This window comes from Natator depressus, chromosome 1 (assembly GCF_965152275.1).
Source record: "Natator depressus isolate rNatDep1 chromosome 1, rNatDep2.hap1, whole genome shotgun sequence".
In the NCBI taxonomy this organism is placed as follows: Eukaryota; Metazoa; Chordata; order Testudines; family Cheloniidae; genus Natator; species Natator depressus.
The window spans coordinates 277,446,838-277,460,872 of NC_134234.1; the positions used below are offsets into that span (position 1 = coordinate 277,446,838).

Genomic DNA, 14,035 nt, shown 5'->3' on the forward strand with positions numbered 1-14,035 from the left:
GAGGAGTCATTCAAGGAACTCAAAAGAATTCTGTACTTCCAAGAATACTATTGTGCTTGCGGAATGAAGCAACTGAAAATGCCACATGGGGATATGATGTAGGTTGCTTCATTTCTGGACCCAAAGCAGTTGACAATACTATGGCAGCCACTGCATATCAGGCAAAGGAGGAAGCACATATCTGGCAAAGGAGTAATCAGATGACTCCCTTTGGCCAAAAACCAGAATTGAGCAGGTAGCCCCCACAGGAAGCCGTACCCACTCCTCCAAGGGACAAGTTCCAGAAAACTGGTCTTTCGATTCTAGGTGAAGGATGTAAACAGAAGGAACGAAATGTGGTTGTGGAGGCAATACCGACTTGTAAACTATAACCTGTGACACAAAACTAATTAATTTAAGGCTTAAAATTAAAATGCAAACTAAGATCACAGCAGTCCAGCCCCAGGCTTTTGGAACATAATGTGATACTGACAGCCAAATTCCGAGGAAAGTTTACTGGAGTCTAAAGGGAGCTTAAACTGACTCCACTACAATCAAATTTTTAGCCTCACAACAAAATATTAACATGTACTTTACAACTCCCTTACACATCACCTCTTAGTTGGCTTACCATAGCTAAGGGACTCTAAGTGTATGTCACATGTTGTGGAGCCAGTAGAGAGGAATACAGCAAATAAAGCAACAAACAGAAGGGTGTAAGAAGGTATAAATTACATTAGGCTATTTTAAATTTACACTACTGTGCACCTTCTGTCAGCTCCTTATAGAGTAAGATATACCAGTTTACTGTCAAAGCTGAGAAACTATTGGTATGCCACAATCTACTAATACCCACTATATGGCAAACTGTGCTGTGAAACAAAACTGTTTGGCTCCTTACATGCACAATGTCTCCAAAAGCTAGATCTGCAATATGTCTGAATCCTATCTGAAACCACAAATGGAATTAGGTCAAACAAGCAAAAACAATTAAAAAACCCCAACACATACTGAAAAAACTGATGAATTCTGAAGTCCTTTCTCATTGGACCTCTCCATTGTGAGAAATGCAATATCAGCAAGTCAAAGAGTACATCCTTCTGAATCTCAGACTCCAGTTCTTTTGCTGATCTCTGCTGATAATAATCTAAATATCATTCTCTTTACTTGCTACTCTCTCTTGGTCTCCCCACTAATTACTGATTAAGCTGCAGCAAAACTATAATGCTAAGAATGAAAGCAGTGGTTAAAGAGATTGATAAACATGATTACTTGAGACATTTATTGAAATGAGGGCTACTATGGAATTCTTGCATGGTACTTTTGGCCTGAACTGCAGAAAACTTCCACCTCTTTTATTTCTTCTTCCTGATGGGATCTAATAATGGTAAAAAATGAATTATGTGTACCATAACCCCTCTGAAACTACCTCTTTCTGGAAGAAGTGGGGCAAAGCATAACATCACTGAACAATGAATTTATGTTCATAAGCTGATCTGATACTGAAAGCCAATCTTTTGTCTGATGTTTCCACTTGTGCACTGCTTCCTGATTAATTGCTGCAAGATTGTCTGAACTTTTTCACTGGAGCACAGAGGACCCAGCAGGAGAAATTCTGATCAAGGATTTTCTTCCTGCAAGTGCAATCTCACTAGTTTTATAATCCTAATTCTTTCCTTGCCCTTAACAAAACCTGTCTATAGCTTCCATTACCACAGTTAGATAATCAGTAATTTAGCAAGAAGTGTGGTCTAGTGGCTAAAGAAGGGAACTGGTAGTCAGAAGTCTCAAAATGTATTGCTAGTCACTGACTTGTTGTGTGACCTTGGCTAAATCTTTTAAACTCTGTGCCTCAGGTCACCTATTTGAAATATGGTGCTGTTAGGCTCAGCTAATGGTTGAAAGGTGCGTTGAGATCTTGAGTGGCATAGGTTATGCAAACACAAATTATTATTATATCCTTGCAACAATATAAAATATTGGGACCGACTTATTGCAAAACTACTGACTGATCAAACAAATGATGAAAGCTCCAGGTGTCACTTTATCGTTTGCTTTTTGTCCATCAGCCAGTTTTTCTAAAAACTGACATCAGAGCTGAAATACAGCTTTTGATACTCCCTATGAGAATAGATTATAATGCTTCCAAGAGAGGGAAGTGGCACCAGGGCTTCTTCCACTAGGAAAATGGAAGAGAAAGGCACTATTCTGAATGTTACTGCCAGAGACTGTTTTGGGGTTAGTGTGTGTGGAGACACTCCACCCCAAGAGGCAACTCAGAGAGGCATGCTGGCTTTTCAGTAGTGACTGTGAGGCAGCAACTGTCAACAGTAGAAAACGTCAGAGCTTGTCACCAGCAACACAAGGACTGAGACAAAGGATGCCCCTTCTGCAAAGGTATAGGGTACAAAGGGGTGAGGATTGAGAAAACATGCTCCTTGCACCTTCTCATCCTCATGAGGGGCTAGACAACATCTATTCTAACTGTAGTTAGCTAAAAGATTACAAAGGATCACTTATCTATTACTCAAGAGAACATACAAAACACATACATAACTCTTCTCATTTAAAATATGGACATATGTCTTGCACTGCAGCTACTCTGTTATTAAGGCTTTTGTAAGTAAATCATTGCCCTTCAACAGCATAACAGGTGCAACAACATATCACACAAAAATCAGAATTAATATTTCCTTTTTACAAAAAAGCCCAAATCAAATGAAGACTTAAAACCAAACTTCCATACGGGCTGGGCGAACATATTTAATGAAATAAATTAATTTTAAAGAAACTACTTTTCTCTTTGAAAAGAACATCTAGATACTGTCATTTTTGTGAAGGATCAACAGGCATTTAAACTAGACATTGTTTCCCCCCAAACAACCCTGTACTTTTAAGAGGAATTTCTCAAACAGTAACATTAAAAGAATGCTCCACAGGGCACCCAATTACGAGTCCTCCCTCTTAAAGAGCACAAACACCAAACAATGATGCAATCAGTCAAAAATGACAAAGCACAATAATATAGTGCAGTGGATAATAAGCAGCCCCAAGTGAGGTTGGCCTCAGCATGTTCGTTTTTTTATATTTCAGCCTTCAAATTATACCACAAAAGGATTAGTGAGCACTAAATTCACCACTTAAAGAAAAAAAAGATGCTAATTATATATGAAAAAGCAAAAGTATAATAATTGAAGTCAAATAGCCGTTCCACTGCTTTTTGGCAATACTTACATGCAATTTTAATCCACCTAAACTTAAAATTATTTAGTGAGCTAGAAAGCTTTATTGGAGATGTACAATATCACAGGCAGGACTTTTTTTTATTTTCCTAAACTATCAATACTTACTGTAGAATAGAGCGAGGACGTGCTGGAGACCAGTGATAATGAGGACCCGTGTACTACAAAAAATGGGGAAAAAAAGTGCCATTATATAAAATATTGATGAAACAGCATGAGACCTTTCCTGTGGAGCTCAATAGCAGGGCATCTCTTTTCAAAATGAGAAACAATCTTCCACAAAGAGCAGCTATTAGTGGTTATCAGTGTACACAAACAGCAGTTATTTTTCTTGAACTTGAAATGATTGCTCTAAATGGAGAAACATTTGCCTGTGTACTGTAGGTACGAGAGATTTTTAATGAGACAGTATTTTCACCAGTAAACCAAACATTATCTCTATTGTTTGGCAGCGAAGCACCTGATAAACACAGAGTTTCAAGAGACCAGAGATGGAGCTACGAACACCCATCTATCGAGAGCGCTGACTGCAGAGTTCTAAAACACAGCATGCAGCTATCTCATCTTTCATATGGAGGAGTGCCTTGCCAATGATATAGGAGCCACTGTAAATGCCCAGGTCTTTCTTATCTGGTAATTCTCTTCAGATCAACACAGAGCACTGCATGCTTGGACTTGTAGTCTGTTTTGGCATCTTTGTATTTAAAGGCAAGTGGTGCTGCAATATGCACTGCTGTATTCTAATTGACCATCAAAGGATTTTACCCTCTATAAGCACTGTATAAAGACTGTAGGATTTGGTCCCAATGAATGGGCCATTGGGCTGTGGAAAGTGGCCAGTTAGGACTACAGTGAGAGAACATCTGAAAGCCACTTCTGTTTAGCCTCACAATGTTTAAGGTAGATCCTGAGGGAAGATGCTCCACTACAGAACCTCAGAGAAGATCTGTTGGTTTATCTTTAATACAGTAACATGAAATGTTGTTCCGTATTGTCTGAACAAAAATTCCACAGTTGTGCATGTTGTTTCATATTTGCTCTTAACCAGGAAAAAAAATTATTACCATATTATGCTGTTTTAAGAACTGTCTGAAGCATGTGTGTGTGCCATGCATGAGACATTAACAATTAAAACATTTCTTAACAGGCAACCTAGACTTTAAATCACCTTAGTATTTGGTAATCATTGCCAATATCCTGGGTACACTTCAAGATACTACAGGATCCAATGCCCATCCTGAGAAATTTATAAATGATAGTTGCAACCCCTCCTTCCACCCGCCATCACAGAACATTTCCTGCTCTGCCCTTGATACCATACCCTCCCAGTTACTAACTTCCCTTGCCCTTACTCTCACATATTCAGCCTCTCTAACTCTGACCCTCACATGGTCTTCTTGCTCCTTTCCTTCACTGTGTAAGTTAGCTCTAATTTCCTATCCAAAATAAAATACGTTTTGGCCACATTTCCCCCTTCATCTATATCAACTCATGCCCCTTTTCCCCTTTACCTCAAAGGTCTATGAACTACTAAGGTCCATTTACTACTGATGCATTGACCTCCTCTCCCCTAACTCACTCATGCATTCACTCCAGTCTGGCTTCCACCCACTCTGCTCCAGTGAAACTGCTCTCTCCAAGGTCTCTGATGGCCTCTTCATTGCAACTTCATACTTGGCGCCCTGTTTTAACTTGGATTTTCTGGTCTTATTCTCCACTCTTCCACTGTTCCTTTTGTTGTTTCCTTCTGACTGCCCCTTCCCCTCAGGGTGCTGCCACTAGTCCCGTCAAGATCTTATCCTTAGGTGACATTGTATGCTTGCATCAGTTCACCAAACTTCTCTAAGCAGATGACTGAGGAATCAATCTGTCCCGTTTCCACTGCCACACACTGATATACCAACAAAAAAGCCAAATAAAACAATTTAAAACATACATAATCTGTTACTTATGTCACTCATTACATCCTGTCTCCTCTTTGTCTCACAAACGTTAGCTGATTGGGGAAAGGGACTATCCTTATTTTTGTTTCTTGTACAGTGCCAAGCACATTGTCATCACTTAAATAATAACAGAGGTGAGGAAGACTGTTTTAGCATTTTAAAAAATGAAGGGAAGACAGATAGGAATAAGACCATCAAGTGAGGAGGAGACTGCAGTAGTCAAGGCAGGAGACAACCAAGGCACGGACAAGCATTTTATGTCGAAAGGAGAAAATCATTTCCCAAGAATAAGAGTTAGGCCCTTCCTTCCACATTTTCTGCATCCTACTTCCTATAGTTCAAAAACTATTCCAGGAAATTAATAAGTCACACATATAATGCGTTCAGTGTATAAAGAACATGTCCTTGCCTATCCCAGCTTATTGTAAGTACCTGCTCTTGTGCTCAAACAAAGCAAGAGGTGCTACAAGTCCAGTTCACTATAAATCAGAAAGGTTTACTAAATTATTTCAATATTTACAACTCAAGGTGGCCATTTAAATAGAATCCTGCTACATTTGTGTTTCCTTTGCTTATCAAAGTGTTAACTCAGCCCTACCTTCTTCCATGCTGTCTCTGAATGAGCCTGAATGACTGATTGCTCGTGGTCTCTCTTCTAAGGATGTGGCACTGCCACACAGCTGGGAGTCATTATACAGGTCAAAAGAAGAGTCTTGTGCAGGGATGCTGTTTGAACGCATCATACTGGGTCCAGGAAGGTTAAACTGGGACAGGTTGGTTGGACTCACTGCAATGCAAAGCGTCATTTGTAAGGTATGTTCCATTATTGAGGATTTGGTTCTGTGCAAAATGAAAACAGTGGCAAGCAGGGGTAAGTGGGCTTTTCACTGATGATGAAATTAAGGCTTTCATTCTTAGGCCTGAAGTTATCATGCAAAACCAAAGTAGTCAGTGTAGGGGAAACTGGAGTTACACATAATAATGCTGCAGAACACAGAGCAATACCAATGTTGACATCTGACTAAGCCACTTGTTCGTCTTGTCAGGCAAAGAGAGGCTGTAATAATGGATAAGACAGAAAATCAGAGGAAGAAATGAACACCACCAATTACAAAATTAAAAGTGAATATTCATTTGTCATTTTTGTTCACAGGGGAACTTTACTAACCAAGCCAATTATTCTCTGCAGTTAAATGTTTCAAATATTATTATTAATTGTTATATAGATTACAGATTATACAGATTATAGAGTACCTATAAATTGAGGTTCCACTGAGGTAGGCCCTTTGCAAAAATCCATTTCTAATCTCTTTGTTTGCTATTTAGAGTATTCTATAGCACCTATCACCATATTCAACAGATGCTCCCACATGGGCCAGCTGGCTGACATTAAGAAACAGGAGTAACTGATCTACTGTTTTCAGAGTGGAAGCCGTGTTAGTCTGTATCAGCAAAAACAACGAGGAGTCCTTGTGGCACCTTAGAGACTAACAAATTTATCTGATGAAGTGGGTTTTAGCCCACAAAAGCTTATGCCAAAATAAAATTGATCTACTCTTGGTTCAGCTGCAGATCAGCACTCAGGAAACTACTCTCAGCTATTGGAAAGTTGATTTGCCAGTGAAATGGGAGGCTTGATATGAGCCCCTTGGCCCATGTAAAATTAGGGCCTAGAAAAACAATACTGTCTGTCCAGAGTCAGCCTGTTGATTTGTGTCTTGATCTGCTGCTATAGACCAAAAGATTCCCAGCAGAGCTGGATGTGTCTGAAATCATAACAGCGGTGTTTGTTTTCTGAGAGCCATTTATTCCATAGCACTGTTACTCTGATAAAAGAGGAAGGACAGAGCAAAATAAGTTATTGCAATAGTACGTTATATTGGTCTCTGCTTGTGGGAACAGCTAGCAAGTGAGCACAAGAGCTATAAAAGAAGAAGTGAAAAAATAATAGTGATAAGTAGCGAGGAGAAAACTGTGCTAAAGAGAGGTATCTTTATGTTTAAAACCAATACAAACACATGAAAATGTCCCAGCCAGTGGTTTGCTTAGACTATATCTAATTTTGCTTATAAAAATGGCTTTGTGCAGCATTTTAGGTAGTATAATAAAGCCTCATGTTTTTGTGCCTGATAAAGTTGCTCTCTAGGGGCTGCAATCTACAGAGGATACAGCTCTAACAGAAGCACTACAGAAGTGTGAATGTTTCACAGGTTATTGCTAGTTCTGTAGTAATGGCCACAAACATAAGAGCTTAGTGTAAAACTAGGGTTCACACCTTCTGTAGGCCAGCTATTAGAGCATGACAATTACAGCAGGTCTGACATTTGATTCTGTTTAAGCCAGTGAGACTCAAACACTGTGGGAGGACAGAGAGACAGACCCAACAAAAAAAGCATTTTAAGATTCTAAGTTTTCAAAAATTGCTGAATAAAATATTTCAGCAGAAAGATCATATAAAGTAAACAAAACACAAAACATTGTAAAACTGGAATGAAACCACTGTTTGTGTATCCAAAAACAACTAACAGAAAAAAAAAACATACACCCATTCAAGTCTTTAGTTTATTTGACTACAGGTACCGAAAGTAGCATTTTCTGTCATAAAGAGAAGGTGAAAAAGAGGTCTTAGTAATAAAATCCAGAGCAGGAACAGAGCAGCCAAGTTCAGATCCTGACCTGGATCCAAACTATTCTTAAGAGTGGGGGCATTTGGAGACAGGATTGTGGTTGGACCCATAACAGATAAATGGTCCCGCCAAGAAGTTTGTCTACTGATCCAGATGTTCCCACTGTTGAATCTGGGCCCATCTCAAAACAAAGCTACAGTATGTACTATTACCCAAATGGGAGAAGGGATTAAATGTCTGATCCAATGCCCACTAAAACCATTGGAAATAATCCTGTTGATGGCTGGATCAGGCTGTGAGGGAGAAAGGACAGTCTTGTGGTTAAGACGCTGCCATAACAGTCAGGAGATTTGAGTTTAATTCCTAGCTTTGCCGTGGACTTCCTGTGTGGCCTTGGGCAGGAAATCTGTGTCTCTTTTCCACATGTAAAATAGGGATAAACTCCTGCCTATATCATGGAGATGCTGTGAGGATAAATTCATTAATGTTTGTGGGGTGCCCAGATACTATGGTAAAGGGGCGTGGGGGAATAAAAAAAAAGGGTACCTAGCTAGACAGACTAAACAATGCATTGTAAAACAGTCAGTTATATGATTATTTTTTAGTGTGGAAAGTAAGGGAAAAAATTCATTTACCCAAGTTGGAAAAGTGATATTTCCCAGTTGCAGAGGAAGACATAGCTGAAGGCGAAACGATAGGGGACTGACTGCCGGTGTCCTGCAGACCTCCAGTGGAATGGGAGCGCAGCCACTCTTTGCCCTCCTCCTGGCTGGTCTGCCGAGATGACGGGGTATATCTGAAAAATCAGAGCTGGCACACTTAAAACAACAACGACTAACAGGGTTCACAATGCAACGAACAATAGTCAACATTAGATATGCTTTGCTGGTCAGGCAGAACAACAATCTTGACTGTCCTGTATCTAATTACAATTACTCAATTGTTACAGTTGACTTTAAAGCATCTTTTTTAAATCTCCCACGGGGGGAAAAACACTTCTGGAAAAAACAAACAAACCCCATACAAACAAAAATAACATTCTCTTTTTTTTGGTGAAATGTCATAATAAATCATACCAACGAGACAGCTGAGCTGAGAGAAAAGGACTTAAAAAGCTGTAGCCGGTGAATAATATGAGGCAAAGCTGAGTACCATAGTAGTAGAGTGGATGAATGACAGACTGGAAAGCCAAGAAAGATGACTGGCTGCAGAAGTGTGCCACAGGAGTGTTCGAGCATGTGGACATTTGGTAAGACAAAGGGAGCTGAAACAGATCAACAGTTGTGAAAAAAGGAATTTCCTTTGGTAATGGTAGCTACTGTGATCAAATGGGATGTTTGTCTTGTGGAATGCTACATGGCATTGTGTCCTTTCCCAAATTAGGGAAGGACAAATAATCACTTAAATGGAAACAAGTTCTCTGGAACAAAAAAGTTTGGAAACCAAATCTATCAATCAACCGTATGCTATTTCTAACCAATACAATGAGCGTAACTGATCGAAGGTAGAACAGGGAGAACAGCCAACCCATTGATCAGGTTAGAGGAAGGGAAAATCTACCATTAGAAATGTGCAGTATTTCTTATCATCTGGGTCTCGATCAGAAGCCTGTTTTTACTTCTGTCTGTGACAGCCCACCATAAAACTTCATTCAGCACAATTCCATGCCAACTGAAGAGCACTCTCACATTCTTCCCCGCTATCATGTGCCACCAATGTTCTACAGTCATCCCAGAGAAACCTAGGCTTTTGCTATCTTAGCTTCTGGGTTTATGAGGCACTTCCATTTCTGCTTAGGAAGCTGATTAAATGAATTTGTAATTTCTCATGTCACTGTTCTCATGCCAACTGTGGGATATTTTAAAAGTATCCTATTCAGATTAAATAATTCTTTCTTTTCTCTCTTTAAAAAAATGATGCATTATGCTGCTCTTTAAACCTGGTAGAGGTGGGCTACCCCAATGGTTTCTGGATCTGGAAGTAGCCGAAGTGAAAATTCAGGGTTCGGATTTTTAACAGAGCCCCAGTAGCAGTACAGACCATAACTGGGATCCAGCCTTCATCAGACCAAAATGGTGAAAAATCCTGTGACAATAGCTAATTAGGCATCTATGCCCACATGCTGACTCGTAACTCCCTGCCCTCCACCCCATCCCCAGCCTCACTCACCCTTGCTGTTTTTATAGGATGGGACCACAAACTTCCACCTCCCATTTGGACTCTTCAAGGGGTACTAGCTGGCTGCTTTTCCTATTTGTCTCTTTGGGGTACTCCCTCCATCCAACAGCACTCTTCAAGGTGGGAAATTTGGCTTCATCCTCTCTCAAGGGCATTGGGGAGATGCAGAAATCATTACACCCACTCCTAGCACTTGGACTTCGAAGCCCAGAAAATATTGTGTAGCTTCCTATCAACAGCACAAGGGCTTTAGGACATACAGTTCCAGTGTGGGAAGGGCTGTATGTCAGACTATGTGGGTGGGTGGGTGGAGAGGAAGGAGGGCTGATCCAGAAGAGCTTTGTTGGATTACAGCAGTGGACAGGCTGATATGGCAGCCTTACCTGAAGAGACAGTGGGAGTAGCCATATAGTCTCTTCCCCCGCCACCCAACCTGGAGCCTAGGACAGGGGTGGTAGCCTGTCTGAAGATAGCCTTCCCTATCTGAAAAGAAGAGAGCAGTGATGAGTGGAGGTCATGTGGGTGGCTGGGCTGGGGTCTGAGTAGAGCTGGAGTGTGTCTTATGCTTTCAAACCCTGGATGCTGAAATGTGTCTCTTTTAGATTGTGGATCCTTAACTGCTCAAGCTGGATCTGCGATGGCTGTTTCCCCCGCCACCAAATCCATGGCTACTTATACTTAGAGCCCACATTCTGGCCCATCTCTAAAACCTTGTTATTCTGCCCTTTTTCAGTTTGCTTTGTGTTGCAAAAATACTTTGTTACTCCCTTATTTATCTACTGCATTGAAGGTCTCTTAACATTCATCATATAAGGAAACTATTTTTAATAGTTTTTGCTTTCCAAGATATATCTGTATACTCAATTTACTCACTAGGCCAGACTGGAAAGAGAAAATCTAATGTTAAGGGTCTAGTTTGCTTGATTTAAACCTAAGCACCAGGAGCTCTGTTGTAAACAGGATCAGCAAGGAGAAAGAGACGGAGAGACAATGTAGAAAAGGTTACAGAACAACAGAGAAGCTGCAATCATGCTGAATAAAGTATATACCTTAGTCCCTTTTTGGGTAGTGTATTTCTGTCAAGCTGCATGCTGTTAAAACAAAGAAAACCCCTAAGGACATATAGTAAACAGGACTGTTCAGAATTACAAACTCTAAAAGTCTAGATATGTTCATATAACAAAAGGAGATGTAATATATTTTAATGTCTCTTTATGATAAACCCCTGACTCATTAGAGAGGAAGATAGGACATGGATTGCCACATGTTCATTTTTCATCCAGATGTGCTCTGGTCTGGGTCAATAGCCATTTGGCGAGTGTCCAAATCAGACAGAAGTTCTGCCTTCCAATTCTTAATCTTCCTTACCGAGTCATGCAGACTCAACCTGTATGGGAGTCATATGGTCACAGAATAAACCTGCATTTTTCACAGCTCCCTGTGATCTTTTGCTATGTTTCTATGCAAAATGCAGGTTTGTGACACCTGCAAAGAGGCAGCATGGCCTTGCCAGAAGCTAAGTGGCAGATTCTGCTTGTAGGAAGATGTGCTAAATATACAGAGACTGATTCACCATTGTCTTGCTTCTTGTGCAATCAACGCAAGTGCAGATGGGGTGTAAAATGCCACCAGATCAGATGGTAGCAGCATTTTAAAACTCACTTTGTGCTGGAGTGAACAACAACATGAGATGCAAGGCACAGGAGAACTGGGCTCTTAGCAGTATAAATCCTTCCAGAGACAGGGAGCTGCTTAAAAGGACTGTCACTTACTTTCCTTCAAATAGGAAATAATTCAGGTGTTTTATCTTCCCTCAATTGTCTAGGCCATAGGCGCGGACTCCATGGGTGCTCCGGGGCTGGAGCACTCATGGAAAAAAATTAGTGGGTGCTCAGCACCCAGCGCCTCCCCCCCGCTGGCGGACAGGAGGCGCTGGGGAGAAGGGGAGGAGCAGGAGCAGGAAGAGGTGGGGAAGGGGATGGAGGGGCCGGGCAGGGGCAGGGTGAGGGCAGAAAGAGGCGGGGCAGGGGTGGGTCCTTGAAGGAAGGGGTAGAGTGGGGGCGGGACCTGGGGTGGAGCGGGAGTCAAGCACTCCCAGGATCTGAGTAAGTTGGCACCTATGATCTAGGATTTCAGCTGATTGGTAATTGCAACACTTGATCTGGCCCTTCAGTGAAATACACTATTTTATTTTGGAAATATAATTCAATGTCAATATGAGGATTAAATGAAATATGTGTGTGTGTGTGTGTATGCGGGGGGGGGTGGTTCTATGTTCCATCACATCATGACCACAAAGCTGATCAGCATGTACTTTACGCCATCGAGAGAAGCATCAGAGACAAACAGTCACTTGGATCCACACTGCCTTCCTAGGGAAAAGTTCTAAAACTTTTACACTATTGCTAACTGGCTCAATTTCAGTGGTGTTAGCAGTGCTGAGAGCCCTCATGCAGATGGGGCGCTGGAGTTTTCAACATAGTTTTATGTAACCTTGCTCACAGCAGGTCTAGTTGACAAGATGTTGAAAATGCTCTAACCAGCCACTCATCTCAGCTAGGGCTCTCAGCGTTACTAACTCCAGAGGAGCTCAACCGGTCTTAGCAATGGTAGGAATTAATAAAGCAAATGTCCCTAATTTAGTCAGGGCCTCACTCTGCACAGGGAGAAGAAAGTTGATGGAAGCTACTCAGGGCTTGTCTACACTGCCCCACAGTTTATACTATAGGGGTGTGAAGAGCAGTGTGTAAAGTGCTGCACTATAACTCCCCAGTGTGGACGCTATGGACATGAACTAAAAGATTCCTACCTCACATTGATGTAGTCCTATTTGAAGAGGTCTACCTTAATGTCAACGAGGAATTTAGTTCACGTCTCCAGCATCCACATGGGGGAGTTACAGTACAGCATTTTGGTGCTCATTGCTATTCACACCACGATAGTCTGAACCTCAGGCAGTATAGACATGCCCATAAAAGTGATGCAGTGTAAGCTTGACTATAACTGTCTACAAGTGGTTGATCCAGTGATAAACCTATAACTTGATTTCCAGCCTAACCATGGCATACGAACAGTCATCAAAAATTAACCCAGGCTGAGAAGATTACATGGATTTAAATGCATGGTTCATGCATTTACTAGTCCTCTGTAATAAACAAGGCCCTGATTCTTGATTTGTGCCATTAGGTGCCACTTCAATATATATTACAAATAATAATGAGCATAATATCAACAACATTTCCTTCTGTGTATACTCCAAAGCCCATGACAAGGAACAGATTTTCTGGTTTCAGAGTAGCAGCCGTGTTAGTCTGTATTCGCAAAAAGAAAAGGAGTACTTGTGGCACCTTAGAGACTAACCTAAGTCTCTAAGGTGACACAAGTACTCCTTTTCTTTTTGCGAATAGATTTTCTGACATTTCTTTAGGTTGTATGTTTTCATGTATCGAAAATAAGCTATACACCATGACCCCTAAAATAGCGACACTATTTAAAGAACCAGTGCCTGAAATGTTGTGACTCATGTCCACACTACAACCTAACAGCCACCATAATTTAGGAGCCCACTCTAAGGGGGGGTGCGGTGGGGGTTGAATGTGGATATCCAAATGAAAACGAGGTGAATATTCTTTAACTGGGGAATGGAAATGATTTAGCTGCCCAAAATGAAACAAAACAAGCATTTATTCTGTATTTAAAAATATTATTAAATCTTCTGACTAATCCTCCAAAATTGAGATGTCCACATTGCAGCTATTAATAATTAATGCTAATATGACAGCATGTTAATTAGCTTCCTTAACTGGCTAGGTCTTTTTTTTTTTTTTTAGCATCAGGACGCACTCCCTCCCCCTTTATGAAGCTGAACATGTTGCTTCTACAAACCCTAATAACTATGGGATTAAAGGAAAAACCAGAACCAGTAAATGAAAGTAGATTTTCTGAATTGTAATGCAGAGTAATACTGCTAGGTCACAGCTACGCTGATCCTACTGTTTATAGACCTCTAGAGATAATGCACAAACAAGTCAGATTTAACGTGTTGATCTAGAGTTTCTTGGAAGAC

The 14,035-nt window shown here is 40.8% G+C and overlaps 1 protein-coding gene across 12 annotated transcripts in view; it reads right to left on the reverse strand.

Moving 5' to 3' along the window:
- NAV3 (neuron navigator 3) overlaps positions 1–14,035 on the reverse strand; it is a 757,820-nt gene that overhangs the window by 52,362 nt on the left and 691,423 nt on the right. For 9 of the 12 annotated variants that reach the window (XM_074941992.1, XM_074941993.1, XM_074941999.1 and 6 more), the window contains 4 exons: positions 11,019–11,060; positions 8,427–8,587; positions 5,763–5,951; positions 3,330–3,382 (listed from right to left, as the gene is read on the reverse strand). In XM_074941992.1, coding sequence (XP_074798093.1) covers positions 3,330–3,382; positions 5,763–5,951; positions 8,427–8,587; positions 11,019–11,060 — 445 coding nt within the window. The remainder of the gene's footprint in view (positions 1–3,329; positions 3,383–5,762; positions 5,952–8,426; positions 8,588–11,018; positions 11,061–14,035) is intronic. The other 3 variants (XM_074941997.1, XM_074941998.1, XM_074942001.1) reach the window with 1 other exon arrangement.